The sequence below is a fragment of the Teleopsis dalmanni genome, chromosome 1 (genome assembly GCF_002237135.1).
Source record: "Teleopsis dalmanni isolate 2A chromosome 1, ASM223713v2, whole genome shotgun sequence".
Classification (NCBI taxonomy): domain Eukaryota; kingdom Metazoa; phylum Arthropoda; class Insecta; order Diptera; family Diopsidae; genus Teleopsis; species Teleopsis dalmanni.
In genome coordinates, this window is record NC_051846.1 from 8916159 (window position 1) to 8935681 (window position 19523).

Sequence of the window (19523 nt, forward strand, 5' to 3'; positions counted from 1 at the left end):
CGACGAGCTAAATCGGTTGGCTGATATCACCCTAATCTGGGTTCTTGGATATACGAACATAGAAGAGAATGAAAAAGCTGACAGTTAAGCCCGCTCTGGTGCTTCCCGAGTTGTGTCACTGGCGGTACCGGTTTATATTACCCTAGAGATCTTCTACAACTTGCTAATAACAAGTAGAAAGCACTTGTCACGTGCAAATATCAGATTAACATGGCCCGCCTATAATAAAAATAGATGCTTGGAACTCATCAAAAGAAACCGCGTGAACACTGCAAGGCTTACTGCAGTTGTGACTTGTCATTGTTAAGAACAACATGGCTATCAAGACCAGATGCGATTGCGGGTCAATACAAATTGCTGTAAAGATTGAAGGGCCGCAGAAACAAATACATACGTTCATAGTTGTTATTATAAATACATTATAACTTTATAAATTCTATTATAATGTTAAATTTAGTTTCATTAATATTAATATATTTATTGGGTATAGCATAAAAATAAAATAATGAAGTTTTACCAGATTAAAAACATGTTGCAGGCTGTATAAACATTAGTACTTTAGACCGCCCTGATGTATAGGAACTCACGGTGAGAAACTGCGCATTTTCCATAATCTTCACTGTAGAAGTAGGAGGAAAAAAAAACCATAATACACTTTCTCTGTGAATGCCAGGCTTTGGCGTTCCGAATATATAGGTTCTTAGCAAGATACATCTTTAATAGTTTATCAGACTATTCATCGGTTAATATGAAAGACTTATTAAATTATCTAAATTCGGTTGGATGGATTTGGTCTCTACTCTTCTATACTAGAGTTCTTGCGACGAATGTGGTAGCAAAACGGCGAAAAATCACTAATTGCTGTACACAGAAATTATTGAATGTCCTCCCACTGCAGCCAACCAACCAACCAATAAATTACAGGAGTATGATTAATCATATTTATTTCTCCAATTAATTTTTGTATTATTACTCATGAAGGATGCATAAATAATATTTGTTTATATTGAAAAAATTAATTCAGCTAAAAAGGCTTAATTAAAAAATACAGCTAACTATTTGGTTTTAAAAATAAGATAGAAATAAGCTACAAAATTTTAATAATAGTTGAAACATTGCAAACGTTTTTAATTTTTAATTTCTGACTAATATAATATACTACAGTGCGTATGAGTAATGTTTCTTATATTAAATGCTAACAGTGTGCTCAGTGTGTTCATTTTCGCATTGTTGATCATAAAAGATGAATAAGAAAGTTTTCGAATATTATTTTTTTTGTGTGTATGAAAACTACATCCTTTGGCAATTTTATTTTTACAAAATCTTGTTTTCTTGACCGAATATAATTATTATTTTATTATAGGCGGCAACCTCACACCACATTTTAAGCATATATGTATTTGTATTAAATTTTATTAACATAAAATATAAAAATCAAATTTAATAAATATTGAATTTATAATATCTAAAAAGAATTAAATAAAAAATCGAAGTTCTATATAAAAAAAAATTATTTTTGTTGCCAATTACACGAGCTCACAATTTTTTAATATCATTTATAATAGAACTGGATAAATATTTATTTTTGTTTAAAATAGAAATAAATGTAGCTCAGATATTCAAAAAACAAAAGCAATGGTGTGGATTTTGATCAGATAATATTAAAATAATTGTGTGCTGTTAAACGAATTTTTCGATATTTTTTAGTTATTTTTTGTAAAGACAATATGAAAGTAATTGCATTGCTGGAAAATAAATTTCATGTACAAAAAGATTGAACTACAAAATATACAAAAAATGAACTACAAACAATAAAAACATAAATTGGCGTAAGCAACGAAGAACCAAATACTCCAAAAAGAATAAAAGAAGAATAAATGCAAGGTATAGTCCAAGGAAGATAGAAGCTAAATTTGGTTGCGAATTTGGTGCACTGATATTTTGAGATATTATAGTAAATACCACCAAAAAAAAAAAAATTTCGCTATTTACAATAAGGAGTACAAGTAGTGGTGGAGTAGAGGTATAAAGTTATTACTTTTAAATTGAAATTTTTTTTATGAGTTGCTATGTTAAATGAAGTGTACAGCAATATGGGCGAATACCAGGTAAAAATATGGTAGACAACTTGCAAAATGTAATAAATTTATTTTTCATTTGCAGTGGCGACCAGAGAGCAGTTGTTGGTCGTCCAATTTTCCGGTGCACTAATAATAATTTGCACAACAATAATAAAATGAATTAAAATTTGATTAAGAAAATGGAAACTGTTGGCATATACACAAGGATACTAACTAATACAATACCAGTTGATACAAATACAGATAAACTATTTTTAATTTCCTGTCAATATAAGCCAATTGCGAAGTTACTGCCTGCAGGTAGTGCATCTGTAATTTTAATTTATTGTTCTGTCTAAGAATTTATAAATTGTATATTGTAATAAAAATTCTGAATTTCATGTTTATTGAAGGAAATGATAAAAGTAACTTAGTTTGATTGTATATATTGTCACATGTATGCACAGCAAGTTAGGTAAAAATAAATTATTAAAAATGATGCATACGAAAAAAAATTATGACATAAAATGAAGCACATTTATTTATAATAAAATATCTCAAGAATATAATTCAAAAAATCTATGAAAATTACTTAAGGTATTAATTAAATTTTTTAGTATATAATAGAAAGGAATAAAATCACATAAGTCAAAAAATTGATTATTTTTAATTATTATTTTTAGTAAAGAAAGTTCAAAAAATGTCTCCAAATTGACTAAATTAATTGTAATCTGTTATTTCTTTTGAGAAATATTTCTTAATTCTATTAAAGAAATATTAAAATATAACTGATATGAGAAATCATGTATTGCTTCATAACTGTTTAGGAAAAAATTGAGAAGCAACTTTGATAAAATCTCTGCTAGTAGTGAATAATAACAATGGAATATATATTCAATCTATACAGTCATTACTGTATTGGTTATAATACTATAATAGTGTAATAAAAATATATCCAACGAACACAAATAAAAGCAAATATGATTTGTCTAAGATAGTAGAGCTTCAAGAAGCTCAAATACGGACGCAATGACTTCTACTTATGAATATTTCAAGGATTTTTAATAACACTATTTTTTAAAAGTTATTAAAAATCTGGAATATGCAACCATGTACAAAAGTGCAGAGCTCATAGTAGAATTAGCCGACGAATTTATTTAAAATTTTTTGTTCTATTTTTTATTTAAAGGTAAAAAATGCACATTGTTTTTAAAAACTATTCATAACTCGTGTACTTACCCGGAACTGACTGGAATGGTCAAATTTATGAAAGTCGGGTTCTAGTTCAAGCGCTTCCTCTAGATTTTGCAAGAATTGTCTTTGGAATGTCACAATTTCATGGATGTTACCGAACAGCGCATTAATTTCAGCATTTGACAGGAATGTTTCACGTTTCATTGGCTCCAAGTAATGTTCCAATAGATTATTTAAGTGCTGCAAAATACACAGACATATTTTATTGAATTTATCTTATAAAAAAATTTGATTAATTTAATTCATATTAAAAATAATATAATTATTAAAAAAGGAAACTTATTATTTTTGTTAAATATATCAAATAAAATTACTTTTATAATTACTTCTTATAATTACTTTTTTTTTATGAAGACGTGGTATTATATTTACAAACAAAATTGTTTTTATTATATGGCAAGCATTTAGAATATAAAATAATATAACATAGTCTAATTCGAAAATGTAGGTAGACTGCAATGACATGCCTGATCACATAGAACTAAATAACAACAAGTGCGCAGATAAGCTCGTAAGGACGAGATCACCCACTGAATTCTCTGGACCGGAGCCTTATTATGGTATACGTTGGTTTATAACAAAGTATTCGATAGAAAAATGTTTTGTACCCGAAAGAAGCTTCTACTTGTGCGACCCTCTAGGAATTCAGGCTAAATAGCTAGTACATTTATACAATAAGGTGTTGTTTCTGTTGAAGTTAAATCCTACCACAATGTTAATAACATTACACATATATAGATATTTTGTCAAGCTTTAATAAGCTTTTATTTAGTCTTACATAATTTAATATAATAAATAACGACAGTTGTGATTATACACTCGAAAAGCAAACAACGCGTTTTATTGTAAAGGTGTGTTCTACATTTGATAAATTCCAACAGGTTATGGGCCCAGGCTTAACTCAAGTAATATGAATTCTATATATAATATTGATAAACTGGATGAAAACAATTACGACTCATGGAGTATCCAGATGAGGAGTGTCCTCATACACCAAGGGCTCTGGTGTGTCATAAGTGAAAAAATGCCTGAAATGACCAAGGATGGAAAAGATGTGGATATATGTGAAAAGTGGAGACTGAACGATGAAAAGGCGTTGGCGGTAATAACGTTGTCAATAAAAACTTCAGAAATTGGACATATAAAAAAATGTAATACCGCAAAATCCGCTTGGACTGCATTAAAAGAAATTCATCAGCCCACTGGACCGATAAGAAAGGTATCTTTGTTTAAGAAAATGATATATATGCGCATGAGTGAGGGTGATTCCATGCAGCAGTATATTGCGAGCTTCGAAAAGGTCATTGAACAACTTTCAGAAATTGGCCTTGAATTGCAAGAAGAATTGTTTGTAATAATAATTTTAGCAAGTTTGCCAAAAAGTTATGAAAACTTTGTTGTTGCGTTAGAAACAAGAGATCAGCTCCCAAAGCTTAGTGCTTTGAAAACAAAATTATTTGAAGAAAGTGAGCGGAGAAAACATAATGAAACAGTCGAAGCAGATGGTATTGTACAAGCATTAGTTGCTACAACAAGCCATAAATATTCCAACAACGAGCACACCAAAAGATATAGCGGAGGTAAAGGAGATAAAAATTTTAGAAAAAAGAGTAACTTTAAATGTTACAAATGTGGGAAGAAAGGCCATTTCGCTGCAGAATGCAGATCAAGAGAAACTTCTGTTAAGAGAACTGAAAAAGTTTCTGGAGAGTATTCGAAATCATTTTTTTCTGTTTTTGGAGTAAGTCAAAACACGGTACTAGATAAAAAAGCTTGGTGCTTGGATAGTGGCGCAACTTCTCATTTGTGCGCGCATCGTGAAATGTTTGAAGATTTTGAGCAGTGCAATGAAAAAATAATGCTTGCAGGTAATAAATTTCTCAAAGCTATAGGAATTGGTAACGTGAGAATAAAAAGTCACATGGGTGAACTTATATAAAAAAATGTGTTGTATATTCCGGTATTGCAATGTAATTTTGTTTCTGTAAGCAAGGCAGCAAACAATGGTTACAAAGTGACATTCGAAAAAAATAACGCGTATATTTATGATCAAAACGGTGAAACTGTGTTAAAAGCAAAGCAAATAAAACAATTATTTTTTTGTGAAATATTAAACGAAACAATCGATTTGAAAACGCAATTGTTTTTTAATAATAATGCAAATGATAATTTAGTTCTGTGGCATAGACGGTACGGACATTTAAATATTAATAGTTTAATCGAATTAAAAAATAAACAACTAGTGCTGGGTTTAAAATTTGATTCAGATCAAAAACATATAAACTGCACAGTGTGCCTTAAATGCAAATGCAACATTAAACCGTTTCAATCGTCTCAAAGTAAAACGAAAAATATTTTAGACTTAGTCCATAGTGATGTTTGTGGACCAATAAATGTTAATTCAATCGGAGGATCCAGATACTTTGTTACTTTCGTAGACGACAACTCGCGGTATATTTTTGTTTATTTTATAAGGCAAAAATCAGAAGTTTTAAATGTTTTCAAATCATTTAAAAGCTTGGTTGAATGCCAAACAGGTAAAAAAAATTAAAATGTTACGTAGTGATAATGGCACTGAATACGTAAATACAGAGTTCAATAATTATTTGAATGAAAAAGGTATTCATAGACAATTGACTGTGCCTCATACTCCACAACAGAATGGCGTTGCTGAAAGAGTCAACAGAACTTTAGTAGAGATGGCACGAAGTATGATCTTAAACGCAGGTGTCGACGAGAACTTCTGGGGTGAAGCAATTAACACTGCAGCATATATAAGAAATCGATCACCAACAAGAACAATAAAGAACTTGACTCCATATGAAGTTTGGTGGGAAAAGAAACCTGTGGTAAGTCATTTGCGAGTATTTGGTTGCTTGGCGATAGCTCTTGATAAAACTGAGAAAAAGAAATTTCGACCAAAGGGCAAAGAAATGATTATGGTTGGCTATGCAGAAAAATCGAAAGCATATCGGCTATATGACAAAATAAATAAAAGGCTTGTTGTAAGTCGCGATGTGTATTTCGTTGAAAATTTAAACGATAATAGCAATATTGATCTCCTACCTTTATTAAGTGCAAGTAATCTTAACCGCTATATTCCAGATAATGAATTTGAAATTCCAACTGAAAATCTCAAAAACAGTGAGGAGAACGGAACTGCCAACAAAGAAAGTAGTCAAATGAATACACCACAGGAAGATGATATACCTGATGTTCCAGAATCCGAAGACTATACTGGTACAAGAGCTGGTTATAATTTAAGACCAAGGCCACAATGTGATATTGTAAACTTAGTAGCTCCAGTCAAGACGTCATCTGATATAGTAGTCCCAGAAACAGTCCTCGAAGCTCTACAGAGCGAACAGTCCGCTTACTGGAGACGCGCTATGCAGGAGGAGTATGATATATTGGTAAAAAATCATACATGGGACGCGGTGAAGCTGCCAACAGGGCAAAAAGCTATCGGCTGTAAATGGGTTTTTGCAGTGAAATTCGATGCAACTGGAAACATCGAGAGGTACAAAGCACGATTGGTCGCTAAGGGCTGTAGTCAAAAGTACGGTGTTAATTATACTGAAATATTTTCACCGGTAGTGAGATATGAAACCATAAGAATGATTCTAGCTATAGCAGTAGAATATGAACTTCATGTCCATCACCTTGACGTTTCATCAGCATATTTGAATGGTAATCTCGAAGAAACAATTTTTATGGAGCAACCGAAATTATTCGAGAAAGACGATAATAAAGTGCTTCAGCTCAAAAAATCTTTATATGGACTTAAACAGTCAGGCCGAATGTGGCATTCCAGATTGAATGAGGAATTGGAGAAAATAGGATTTGTGTCATGCCGAAGCGAACCATGTGTATATACAAAAAATAACAATAATTGTTTGAATATCATCGCAGTGTATGTGGATGATTTGTTACTTGTGTGTACAGACCTAGGTGAGTTGGGCGCAATAATAAAGAAAATCTCTAATGTTTTTCAGATAGTAAATAAGGGTCCTATAAATCATTTTCTGGGTATGGAAGTGGAGCGTGAAAATCCAACTGGTGCTTTGACTATTAGTCAAAAACAACTTGTATTGCAGCTCTTAAAGAAAAATCGTATGAGTGTGTGTCGCCCAGTCTCTACCCCTCTTGAGACAAACTTTCAGGTACATTGCATAAATGAAAGTTGTAATAAAGTTGATATAACGGAATACCAGTCATTGATTGGCTCACTAATGTTTATTGCTATTAATACAAGACCTGATATATTGCACTCAGTATGCAAACTAGCCCAGAGAAATTGTAATCCCCACTCTGAGCATTTAACGGCAGCAAAGCATATTCTACGATATCTTAGCAAAACCATCGACATGAAATTGCATTACAATAAGAGTGGTGCAGCAATTAAAGCGTATGTAGATGCAGATTGGGGAGGCGATGCAACTGATCGAAAATCGTATACGGGCTATGCGTTTATCTTGGCAGGAAGTGTATTCAGTTGGGAGAGCAAAAAACAGACTACAGTGGCTCTGAGCAGCACAGAAGCGGAGTATATGGCGATTTCTGCAGCAGCCAAAGAAGCTATATATTTAAAAAAACTTTGGTCAGAACTAATAGGACTTAGTGATATTGGAACAATTATGATAAATAGTGACAGTATGAGTGCTATGATCAAAAATCCTGTATATCATGCTCGCAGTAAGCACATAGATATAAAATATCACTTTGTTCGTGAAGCATATAGTAATAAAGAGATTGATTTACAATACTGTCCAACTGATATAATGTTGGCAGATATCTTTACCAAGAACTTACAAAAAATTAAGCATTGTAAATTAACTATGGCTCTTGGATTAAAATAATGAATGATGAATGATATTTATAAAAATTATTGAATTGATGAAATTGTACATATTATAAGTTAGTATTTTATATTGTAGTAAAATGAAGTATATTATTTTATGTTATAAACATTGAGGAGGAGTGTTGAAGTTAAATCCTACCACAATGTTAATAACATTACACATATATAGATATTTTGTCAAGCTTTAATAAGCTTTTATTTAGTCTTACATAATTTAATATAATAAATAACGACAGTTGTGATTATACACTCGAAAAGCAAACAACGCGTTTTATTGTAAAGGTGTGTTCTACATTTGATAAATTCCAACAGTTTCTCAGTAGAACGGAAAAAAGGTTCCTGGCTGGTTAACTTACAAATTTTTGTAGTGCGCGTTATTATCTTAACAAGACAGAGTGATATTTTTGATTAGCTAAAGAGCAGATAGGGTGTCGTTACTGTTAGCAGAATGAAATTGCGATTAATGGCAGATTATCTAACTGTCATTATGGCTAGATTTATCATCTTAACAAGAACAAGAATATCGTCCCTGATTTGTAGGGAATGACACATCTAGTCACAGCTTCCCTTATTGCCTGCTTTTGAAATGGTTCAGCACGAGACTGTTAGGTTGGAAGTTCTAATACTCGTCCGAAGTTAGGATGTCTTTAACAACTGACATTTAGTTTTTCATTTAAAAGTCGAAATGTATAATGTTCACTTTGGGTTCGAAGCTCGAACTTATAATGTCTTTAACAGCTGATATTTAGTTTTTCATTTAAAAGCCGGAGTGTCTTCTGTTCAGTAGGGATCGGTAAGATACACAATCGTGGTCAAAATAATCTGCTCTATGGAAACTAGTACTCATACATATTATTCTATTTTATAACATTGCATACTTAACTGACTTACTGAACTGTTATCTAGTGATACATTTAGATGTTTACTATAAATGCATCATTTTCTTATTCATATTTTAAGCACAAGCCCTTTATTATTTTAAAATATGTTAAAAAAATTTTTTTTTGTTAATACCAACAAACATAATTACAATATCTAACAGTTCACATAATTTCGTCAGAGGTTAAATACAAAAATATTAATTTGCAAAATACAAAACCCAAAAATGTCACTAATTATTTAATTAAGCAAATCTGTTTTTATCCGTTTTAACTTTTTCTAGCAAACTTTTTCATTATAATATTTTATTGATAAAAGTAAAACAAAGTTCATAAGTAAATTCCGAACAGCCGTTCATATTTGCAATTTTTCTTACAAATTAAGTAAGTAAGCAAAGACAAAAAAAAAAACGGAAAAAAAGAACAACAAATTGTCTACCATACTTCACATTCCAGCAGAATGTAAATAACAACTCTGTAGCTTCCAGGCATTCACAAAAATTTTCTAGAGTAATTATTTTTTTTTCCTATCCACCTTGCCCACCGCAGAACGTTACTCACTTGGCGTTCAGGCTTTACATAATTTGCAAATTAAAATAATTATTATTATCCTTTCGTGTTTTGCTTATCAGTGCTGCTGTGAATATTTTCATTTGTGGAAGAAGCGAACCTGCTGCCATGCCACAAGTAAAAGGATTCCACAAAAAACTACAGCAGAAACCAAATACTTTAAGTGTTGGCAAGAGTAGTAATAAAATTTGCATTTAGCCCGCATTTTTGCACCTCAAGGGTTTTTATTTTTATAGTAAGAAAATTAAATAGAAAATCGTAAGTAACTCTTCATACTGCGCATCTCTTTGGCAATTTACTAAAATCCACTTTACTACGTTTTCCGTCATGCTACTACTATCTTTCCTCATTTACTGTTTACTGCTCTATTTCAATGCGCAGCAAAGCAATACTTTTCTTTACTTTAGTACTTTTCTTTTCCTTTCTTTACTTTCTTTACTTTCTGTAGGTTTTAAGTAGAAAAGTAATTAATTTTTAAGACGATTATCATACCTCGTATCTGCTTTTTGTCCCTATTGCTTTGCTTGCTACCTAACTACCTAACTACATATTTCATTTACTATTTCTATTTTAAGCTATTTATTCATTTTTCTCCTTTTTTTTGTTTTATTTTTCTCTATTTTGTCTATTTTCTATATCTTTTTTGTCATATAGATATACAAAATTTATTCATTTTATTTCTGTCGTTCAAGTCGTTGAAGTCGTTTTTATCGTTTTTGTCGTTTTGGATTTTTATATTCTGTTATTCGGTGTCATGCTAAGCTCCAACACTTAAGCGTATTTTGTATGAAATCTCCATTGCTGCTTACACTTGAAACGAAGCCGTAAAGGATCTGCTTTTTTGTTCCACTAATTTGTAGTGTTGCATTAATAATGCACTCCTCAAGTTGCCTAATGCGTTTTAAATGCGATGAAAGGCGATAAGAGCACATTAAGTTCAACGATGCTTTGTACTTTTAGGGTTAAAAGTGTGCATCAAAATAAGATTTTGAGTACAACTTGAAGGATTTAATTATTTATTGCATGTAATGAAAAACGAACATGGAAAATTAATTTTTTTTTATATTTATAAGTGAGAGGTTTTTCACAAAGTACTTCGTTATAAAGATGTAATAGAAGAAAATATTGTATTAATTTAGTATCAAAATAGAATTATAGAATTGTAAAATCAGATAAAAATATATAACAAATAGAAATCAATTCGGTATGAAATATATTGATTTATTTGGTTCTTTACACTAAAACTAAATATTTCATTTTTATAATATTGAATATATATTTTATTAAAAAAAACTCAATTTATTATTAACCGCTGGATTCACAAGCAGCGACAAAGTTAGAAGTAATGAATTGTTTGCATTGCATTTAGGTCCACAGACATGAATTGGTTATGACAAACCATCGATTGAAGGTCGATATTATTGATAAACTAAATCTTAACACGTTGAAGTTCGCATTAAAAAATCTTATTTCTCACATAGGCATTTTTTTAATTATTAATTACTCCACTTACTTAATTACTTAATTAACCTAAACATTTTTAGAATTAATGGTAATTAAATAAAATATGGTTTTACGAAAACGGACTTGGCATTAAACATATGAAGCTCAAAAAATCCAGTATTGAAACCACTGCATGTTTGGTGGTAATATACAGATATAATTTATTATAAGTTACTACGCTTTACCCATACGACTGATTTAAGTCTTTATTGTCAGCAGTGAATACAGTTCGAGTAAAATATTGAAAATAAGATACTAGAATTATGCAAGAGGTTGTGCTGTACTTATTCATAGCAATACGAGTCCTTTTCTATTTTAAAAGACAGACTAAAATGCAATTATTTTAGGTACAAAGTGTTATTTCATTCACCAATTAGTCCTACCATACATTGTCAAATTATTATTTTTTCAATCGCTACATCATTCACACACTGGTTATATCGATCTTAAGATAGAAATGTGATAAAAACTGTATTTTTTCAAAGAAACAAACTGGAACTTCTATAAAAAGGAGTAAATATATATAAAATAATTTTTGAGTGTAGATTCGTATTGGCATTACATGACAGAGTTTTTAATGTCATAAATATTCAACAAGTTATTAGTCGATAAAATACAAAACGGATTATGAGTTGCAGATTAATGGGGTTGGTGATAGTTAGCAACTTTTCTCCCCTCTCTAGGTTCACCTCATTTAGGTATACTCAAAGAACTCGGCAATCTATTTGTCAATTTTTACAAAGCCGTTTGTTTTTATTTCATGAAAGTGTAATAGTACAGATGTCATTGAATCTTCATTCCGTGCTTGAATTCCTTTAAGAAAAGCCAAATAATTGTCGAATGCCTTAGACACTCCAATGTTGAAACACATAGTGATGTTGTCATTAAAAAATATCTATCCATATTAGAATTGGGTTTATGAATAATCAATATATGTAAATCATTTTGACTCTAGTCTACTTTTGATATCTATTTAAATCGATTTGAATATCGATTTAATGTGTTTACTTATTATTAAACAATAAAATCATTGCTTTTCGGGTGATATTGTGAATACTTATTTATTTATTTATTATTAAAATAGAATATAAAAGAATATAAAATTAAACTTTTAAATAATAAGTTTAACTTATGAAATTATTTTATTAGTAATTTTTGAAATATTTTATTATTTATTTTATCTCAAATTAAAAACAATAACACAAATATTCTTAATATATTCTTAATATAATCTTAATATATTCTTAATAGCAATCATAAAATGCTGTTCGACTTACCTTAACATAAGTTCTTTCTGTATCAACCAATTCCAGAATGACCTTTCGTAATTTCTCAGCATCTGTTAGTTGTCGAGATGGTGTTAGTGCTGTGTTCGAGACTGATGAAGTAACCGAACCAGTGGGGCTTGATTTGCGGGTTTCCTGAGGTGAACGACAAAATCCGGTAACCTTAAGCGTTGTACATCAAAATTTATGTCGTAGAAGGCGCAACATAATTGATGATGAATGTAGATGTGAGCGAAAGTAAAATATATAGAGAGAGAAAGAAAGAAATGAAGTTAGCATGTAAGGTGTGCAAAGACAGTCAAAGTGTAATTGTGGATGGTGCAAAGGTACTTGGGTTTTGGGGATAACACAAATTGTGTCGCCTACTACGTTACTACCAAACACTATACACAAGTATGAAAGGCATGATCTTCCATGATTTTGTGATGACATCTATATGATGTAGACTTACTTTTTTTCGTGATATGTTCTAATATGATATGATGAAAAAAAAGTTAATTGCTTTTGTTCTAGGGTGTCAGTGTCGTGTGGTTTGTATAAAGACGACGTGCATTTCTTGTTCTCATTTCTGTGCTTTCTTTGAAAATGTGGACATTTTGTAAAAGATATGTGTATTTATGTATGTGTATGTTTATGCGATGGTGTTTCTTGATGTGACACAAAAGCATTTGACACTGACAGTTGACGCTTGACGCACTTTTAACACAATAGCGTCAAGTATTTGCAGTTCAGAAGTGTGAATGAATAAGATGATGTGGGTGTGAATAGGGGCATATGCATGCTTGTGTTAGGTGTAGCATGAGCTTTGCTTTGTGTAATTTATATAAATGCAGCGCTACCGCTCTTTTCATTTATTATTTTACACTTTCACACACTTTCGGTGATTATGTAAATTATTTTATGCTTAGTTCTGCAACTGTGATTTGCATAAGAGGCATGACCACATTAGAGCTTAGTTTTTAGTTTGGTGGCAACTACTGCAATTGCTATTAAAGCAATTGCTATTGTTGCAGGCTTTTGTTTTGTTGGTTGGTGTTTTGTTGCTGGGAGGTTGGTTGAGTTGTTGCTTCCTAAAGATTTTTCTTAAATTTATTTTTGGATTTTGTTATTCAAAGAAACATATTTTTAAAATTTCCTTGAAACTCTTTGCCAACACTGTCAACTTGATGTGCTGGAAGGTTTTCTATGTCGGGTGTCTCGTATTTTGATAAATAATCTCTGAACATTTTATCTGATATTTGCATGTACGGTTATATATGTAAATGTTTCTAAATGAAGTAGTTTACTTGAGTTAAGTACACTTGTAAAAATTTAAAAATAAATTATATTAAGTTACTGTTACTGCTGACTTATCCTTGTGCACATAAATTAGTACATATTATATACATAAATTAGTTGCAAAACAATAATTTTAAAGAAAAACTGCAGGTATATTAAATTGTGTTATTATTGAATATTCTGCGTTATTAGTCCAATTCAGAAAGCAAAGTTCTGCAGAGAATTGTTGTACTCATATGCGAAGAAGAGTGATGCTGGAATCACTGAAACCATGACCTGTACGTGCTCTGTTTTGAGATAGATAGAGTCATAAAAGTTAAACTACATAAAAATTGGTTATTGTAAAAGTCATGTTATATGGACAGTCATATGATGAGTGATAGTGGCAATTTTACGTCCTTTTTGGTCATGATCAAAACTCATGTTACACGGAGTGAGTCACATCATTATTGTTAATTTCTTACTTTTACTACTAAATTTTAATTTCTAATGTACATCAACAAATATACAAAATTACATTATTTTTTTTATTTCTTGATGATTTGTTAAAATATATTTTTATTTTTTGTTGTTGTTGTGGGAGTTTGGGAGAGTATGTATTGGGATAGGTTGCATGCTACATAATGCTTATGACGAATGTACAATATGAATCAACGCACAACTACAACAACACTTTTTTAACATAACTTAGTATACTAAATAATTTGTAATGTTTCAATCTGAATTTTTAAATTTTTATTGAATTTAATTTTGAATTGTGTTCTAATGGTTGCCATTTTCTAATAGCAAAACTTCTCGCTGCACTTACCTGTTCCGCAGTTTTCAACAAATTCTCAATTTCGAAACTGCTGGTGCGTGATGTTGGCTTGGTGCCCTGTGCGATCATTTGTGGTGTTGGCTCTACTGATGATGGTGCTGGAGAGCTTTCCGCTTCCGGTGAATACAAGTCCTTGCCAGTGCCGTCTTAGTGTATGGCAATTTGTAATAAAAATGGCAAAAAATACGTATATTTTATAAGAAAATGTTAAGTGCTTATGTGCTTATAAATATTTTGTGCTGCGTACGGAAATGTTGTTCGTGGTCTGTAATTGTAGAAGCAATTTTATGCCATACATTGCAACTGCTAGTGCAACTGCTGGTAGTGCTAGTCAAACTACTTATGCTTTAATTTTACACCATTTTATGGTTTATTTGTAAAAAGCTTGACTTCAAAATGTATTTGCTGGTCTGTTAAATTTTCTGCTTGTACTAAAAAAATCTGTGCTAAGTTTTAAATTTCTATTTAAAATTTAAATTTAAAAATTTTTTATTGTAAATTTTAAAATTTTTTCTATATACATTGCAACGACTGGTGAATGTGAAACCATAAAGTTGGTGCATATGCAATGTTGCAAAGAAACATATTTTAGAAGTTGTACTTTTTTGTTTGATATATTAAAAAATTTTAAAAAATAAAAATACTTTCAAAAAAAAAGTTGTAAATTTAACTTAACAAGTTGTAAATGCAGCACTTGTTGTAGTTAGAGTTTACGAGAGTTTACAAAGTGTAGTTAAACATTAATAATTGTGGCACGTACGGTTGCTCACAACTCCAATAGTTGCAATTACAACAAAATGAACACTGCAACAACAATGTTTGTGCTGGCAGAATTGTAGCAAATAAATTTACTTGCAACACTTACTTAAATTATGTGCAATATGCCAAAAAATTTATATATTGTTGCAGCATTTGTTGCTTGCAACCAATTAGAGCAAATTAAACGACTGTTGCGTTACCACAGCTCAATGTGTGCCTATGTAAGTTTGTGCTTCTCAAACGGCAAATAAAGTTTTCATACAAAATGAAAATGGGAGCATATTTGAAGAGGAATGTGGAGTATTTTTTGGCATACATAAAAGTTTTTAAAAATGTATGTGGTTTTTAAACCCTCAAATATGTGTAATATTTTTCAGTAAAAGTCAACATAGTACACAAACCAATGCAATTTACAACAAAATCGGTTCAGAAAGCAAACAATGCAAGCAAAACTTAAAGCAAAGTCGAAGCTAACAATGTACAACAACACCAATCATCCACAATTACAATAGCAACAACAGTAAGGACAACATTTTGCATACGCAATATGTGTAGCAGAACACAGCGAAGTGTGCTAAAAACTATATGGACAAATATATCTACGTTTACACACTGCATTCGGAATAGTGTTGTTGTTATTCCAATTATTTGATAATCGAACGAATATTTTTCGGCGAATATAAATAACCGGATGTACTTCAAAAATACAAATAGTATTCGTTAAGAATGTATAGATATAAGTCCGATTATGATTCGTTAAAAAATGTACTATAGAATAGTGATATATAGTAAAGTGGTTTTTAAATGATTTTGAAATATATTTTGTACAGAAATATATCGCGGTATATAATAGTGGTTTTTATCTTGGAAGATACAGATTTTAATATAATTGCAATCCAGCAATTTTTTTTGTTTACTTTTAACACATCTTTTCAGTAAACTATGTTTGGCAATATATAAAGACATTTCCCGAGTAATAAATATTCCCAGCAATTGAAGCTATTACGTTTATCCAAAATGACTGTTTAGTAAAAAATATTTACAGAGTGATATACTATTAACTTAAAACTGTTTTAGGATTTCTTCTGAGCAATGCTTATTAAGTACTTATGTATGTCCAAAATGAGTGTTCAGTGAAAAATATATACAGAGTGGCATAAATATTGAAGAGCTTAAGTGTTATAAATAATATAATATAAATAATATAACCAGTAAATAATTTTTACTGAGTACTATACTACTAATATAAATCCACTTAATATTGTATATGAACGTATTTCTTTTAAAATGAGGGGAACCATGAAGTATTTTTTCATCTAAGTACAAACATGCATCCATATATTTATGTATATATATTTTTATGACATATAAACATCCGTACTTGTTGCAATAGAGATTTAATGAGAATTTGCTATATATCATATTTTCAGATAACTCAAGAAATTGAGCTATTGAGACAAATGTTCTGCGAGTACTATTATATATTGTCTTCCGTAATAAAATTAAAGTGTGGTTCTATAGATCGTTAAATTTAATGGTGATAGAATATGCTTCTTGATTAGTCTTTGCGAATTCTATTTGTGTTATATAGCGTTACATACTAAAAGTATATGGAGAATTGGAGCAACGAATATTGACTAGAATCATTTTTGATAATCATAAAGTTATATATATAATAATAAGCTATTTGAAAAGTTTCTGCAGTAATGCGTAATGCACTTTTAATCACACATATGTAATTAAAAATTTTAAACATCATTTTTCAAATTTTTCTTAAAGATACAATTATGCTATAACTTAACATAATATCACACAAAGTAGTGTTTTTTTCCCAGGAAAAGGAAATTGTTTCTGAAACTGCTTGACTTAATCATGACACATTTAATACAGCTTCAAACTCTTATTGCGATACAATTTTAGTTAGTAACGAGTTCATTTGTAGCTCTTTGACTAGAGTTAAGTATCGTGTTGAGTTTATAAACTGTTTTCAAAATTGCTAATCAACTAACAACAGCGAATAACTACAATAATTACTGCCATTCAACAGCAACAATAACAACCACATCTCGCTAATGACAACAATGGGGAACTGGCGCTGAGACCATAATGGACCATAATAACTATTGTTAACGCTAATTGGAAGTAGAGGTAAGGCACACACATAATGATGGAAGCATATATATTTACATATATATATATATATATAGAAGTGAACAAATTTGTCCTTAAACACATAGTACATATTAACTCATATGCAGCTGCTTACGTGCATAGAATGCTTATGTGGGAGCACTGAAAAGTGTTGCGCTTCTAAGTTTTGTAGTTTTTGGTAAAATTGTTCAAAATGCAAATTAGCCGAAAAGATTTATAGGTGAAAATAAGACTAGTTTTTAAGTAGATACTTAAAATAAGTATATTTGAAAAGACTAGCATGAAAGTTTCATCTGCGGCGTGTGTTGAGAAATGTGTGCAAACCGAACGTCAGCTCCAAATACAATGGAGTTGAAGTATTTTCTAAAAAAATATTTAAAATATTTATACAAATGTGTTTTATAATCCAATTGTTGAAAATTTTGCTCAGCTATAATTAAAGAACAGTAGTTGGATTGAACGATTAAACCGTTTAATAATTGTGAACATCATATAGCATAGCTTTTTTCACAAAAACTTATGCTTCAGAATGTTTCATGTGTACGTGATATTTTGGCAGTGATTGCTGTTAAAAAATCTCTACTAATTGCTTTCAAATTCCCTACAACTGCTTGGCTTATCGAAATGCGCTTATCAATTTCCGCACAGACTCAAAAATTGTATGCTGGTTTTGGCAGTTTTTTGATATACTTACTCCAACCAGGCGCTGGTACAATTAGTCCGGATATCATCTCCTCGCTCATTACTGGTGGATCAGATGGTGGCGGTGGACAAACTAATGAATCAATCATGTCGTCAGTGACGCGCATAATTCCAACTAGATCTGGTGGTTCTGTGCGAGATGAACTGAAAGAAAAAAATTAAAAAATTAAATTGATGTTGACTTGAATTCGTTGGCTTGGGTTGAGAACTAAATTTTTTGGCCTTTAAAAAAAAAAATTTATTTTTGGAAAAAATTATTTTAAATTTATTTGAAATTCGTTAAATGTGAATTTTTTGAATTTACTCTTGTCAAATTCTTTACAAATTGCAACATTAATGAAATTTTTGTTCACTGCACAATTTTTTAATTAAATAATTTTTAACTTTATGTGAAATTTTTATAATGAATACCAGAAAATGCCAGAAAATGCCAAAATTGAGCACGGCGATACCTTTCTCGTCGATTTTTCTCCTCGTTCTCATAAACAAAACAAAGTTCATAGAATTTCTCATAATTTTTTTTTAATTTACCGCATTTTCCAATTTTCATAAAATTGACCTTTTGCTACATTTTTGCATAATTTTTTATTTTTTTTTCTGCTTTTTTCTGCTTTTTTTCTTGATTTTTGTTTCAATTTTGCAATTTTTCGCTTTATGCATATAAAATACAGTGAAAACGTTGTTGAAATTCCTATTGACAGGAAATTAATGCAAATTGCGGAAAATGTCAGAAAGCGCAGATGCTAGAAAAAAGGGTTACAACGCTGGAGCAGCGTTAAAGTGGTAAAGGGATATGGAGGAAGGCATGCATTTCCGTCCTTGTAATAACATAATTTTCAGCTTTGGTAGTAGAGCAGCTGCTTTGCAGTGGCAGTTAAAACGTTAACTTGACTTGAAAATATTGTCAATATTTAAAAATTAAAACAAGAAAATTCCTGATGGAAAAATATTGAATTATTAAGGCCATGGCTTAGCAATGGCAGCGTCAATGAATTAAGGTGAGAAATTGTTGGAATTTCATTTCGGCCATTGTTGCGCTTTGCCACTGTGCCAGGAGTTTCATCAGGAAACGGAAAATTGTTGTTTACCATAAAATCGCAAAATGCGTGTCAGGTTCATCTTTTTTTTTTGGAATTTTGATTGGTTTTATGATAAAAAGTTTTTTTAAGTTATTTAAGTTTAGCATGTAGCAATAAATTTTCACTTTCAAAAGTTAGTGAAATTGTTTCTAAAGTTAATAGTAATAGAGAAATAGAGTTGTAATATAAGAGGTATTCCAAAAGTAACACTTATTAAGTTCTTTTCAGAGCATGCACTTTTCAACTAATAACAAAAAGTTTTGAAAAACACAAACTTCCATTACATAATGGACATGAGACCAAAATGGTTACTTTAAAAGTTAAT

General features: G+C 30.6%; 1 protein-coding gene across 1 annotated transcript in view; it reads right to left on the bottom strand.

Moving 5' to 3' along the window:
• The window catches only part of LOC119677048, a 60298-nt gene that overhangs the window by 19434 nt on the left and 21341 nt on the right, over nt 1-19523 (bottom strand). The window contains 4 exon segments of the mRNA XM_038088320.1: nt 3300-3494; nt 12404-12547; nt 14499-14653; nt 18112-18263. Of these exon segments, the coding sequence (XP_037944248.1) occupies nt 3300-3494; nt 12404-12547; nt 14499-14653; nt 18112-18263 (646 nt within the window).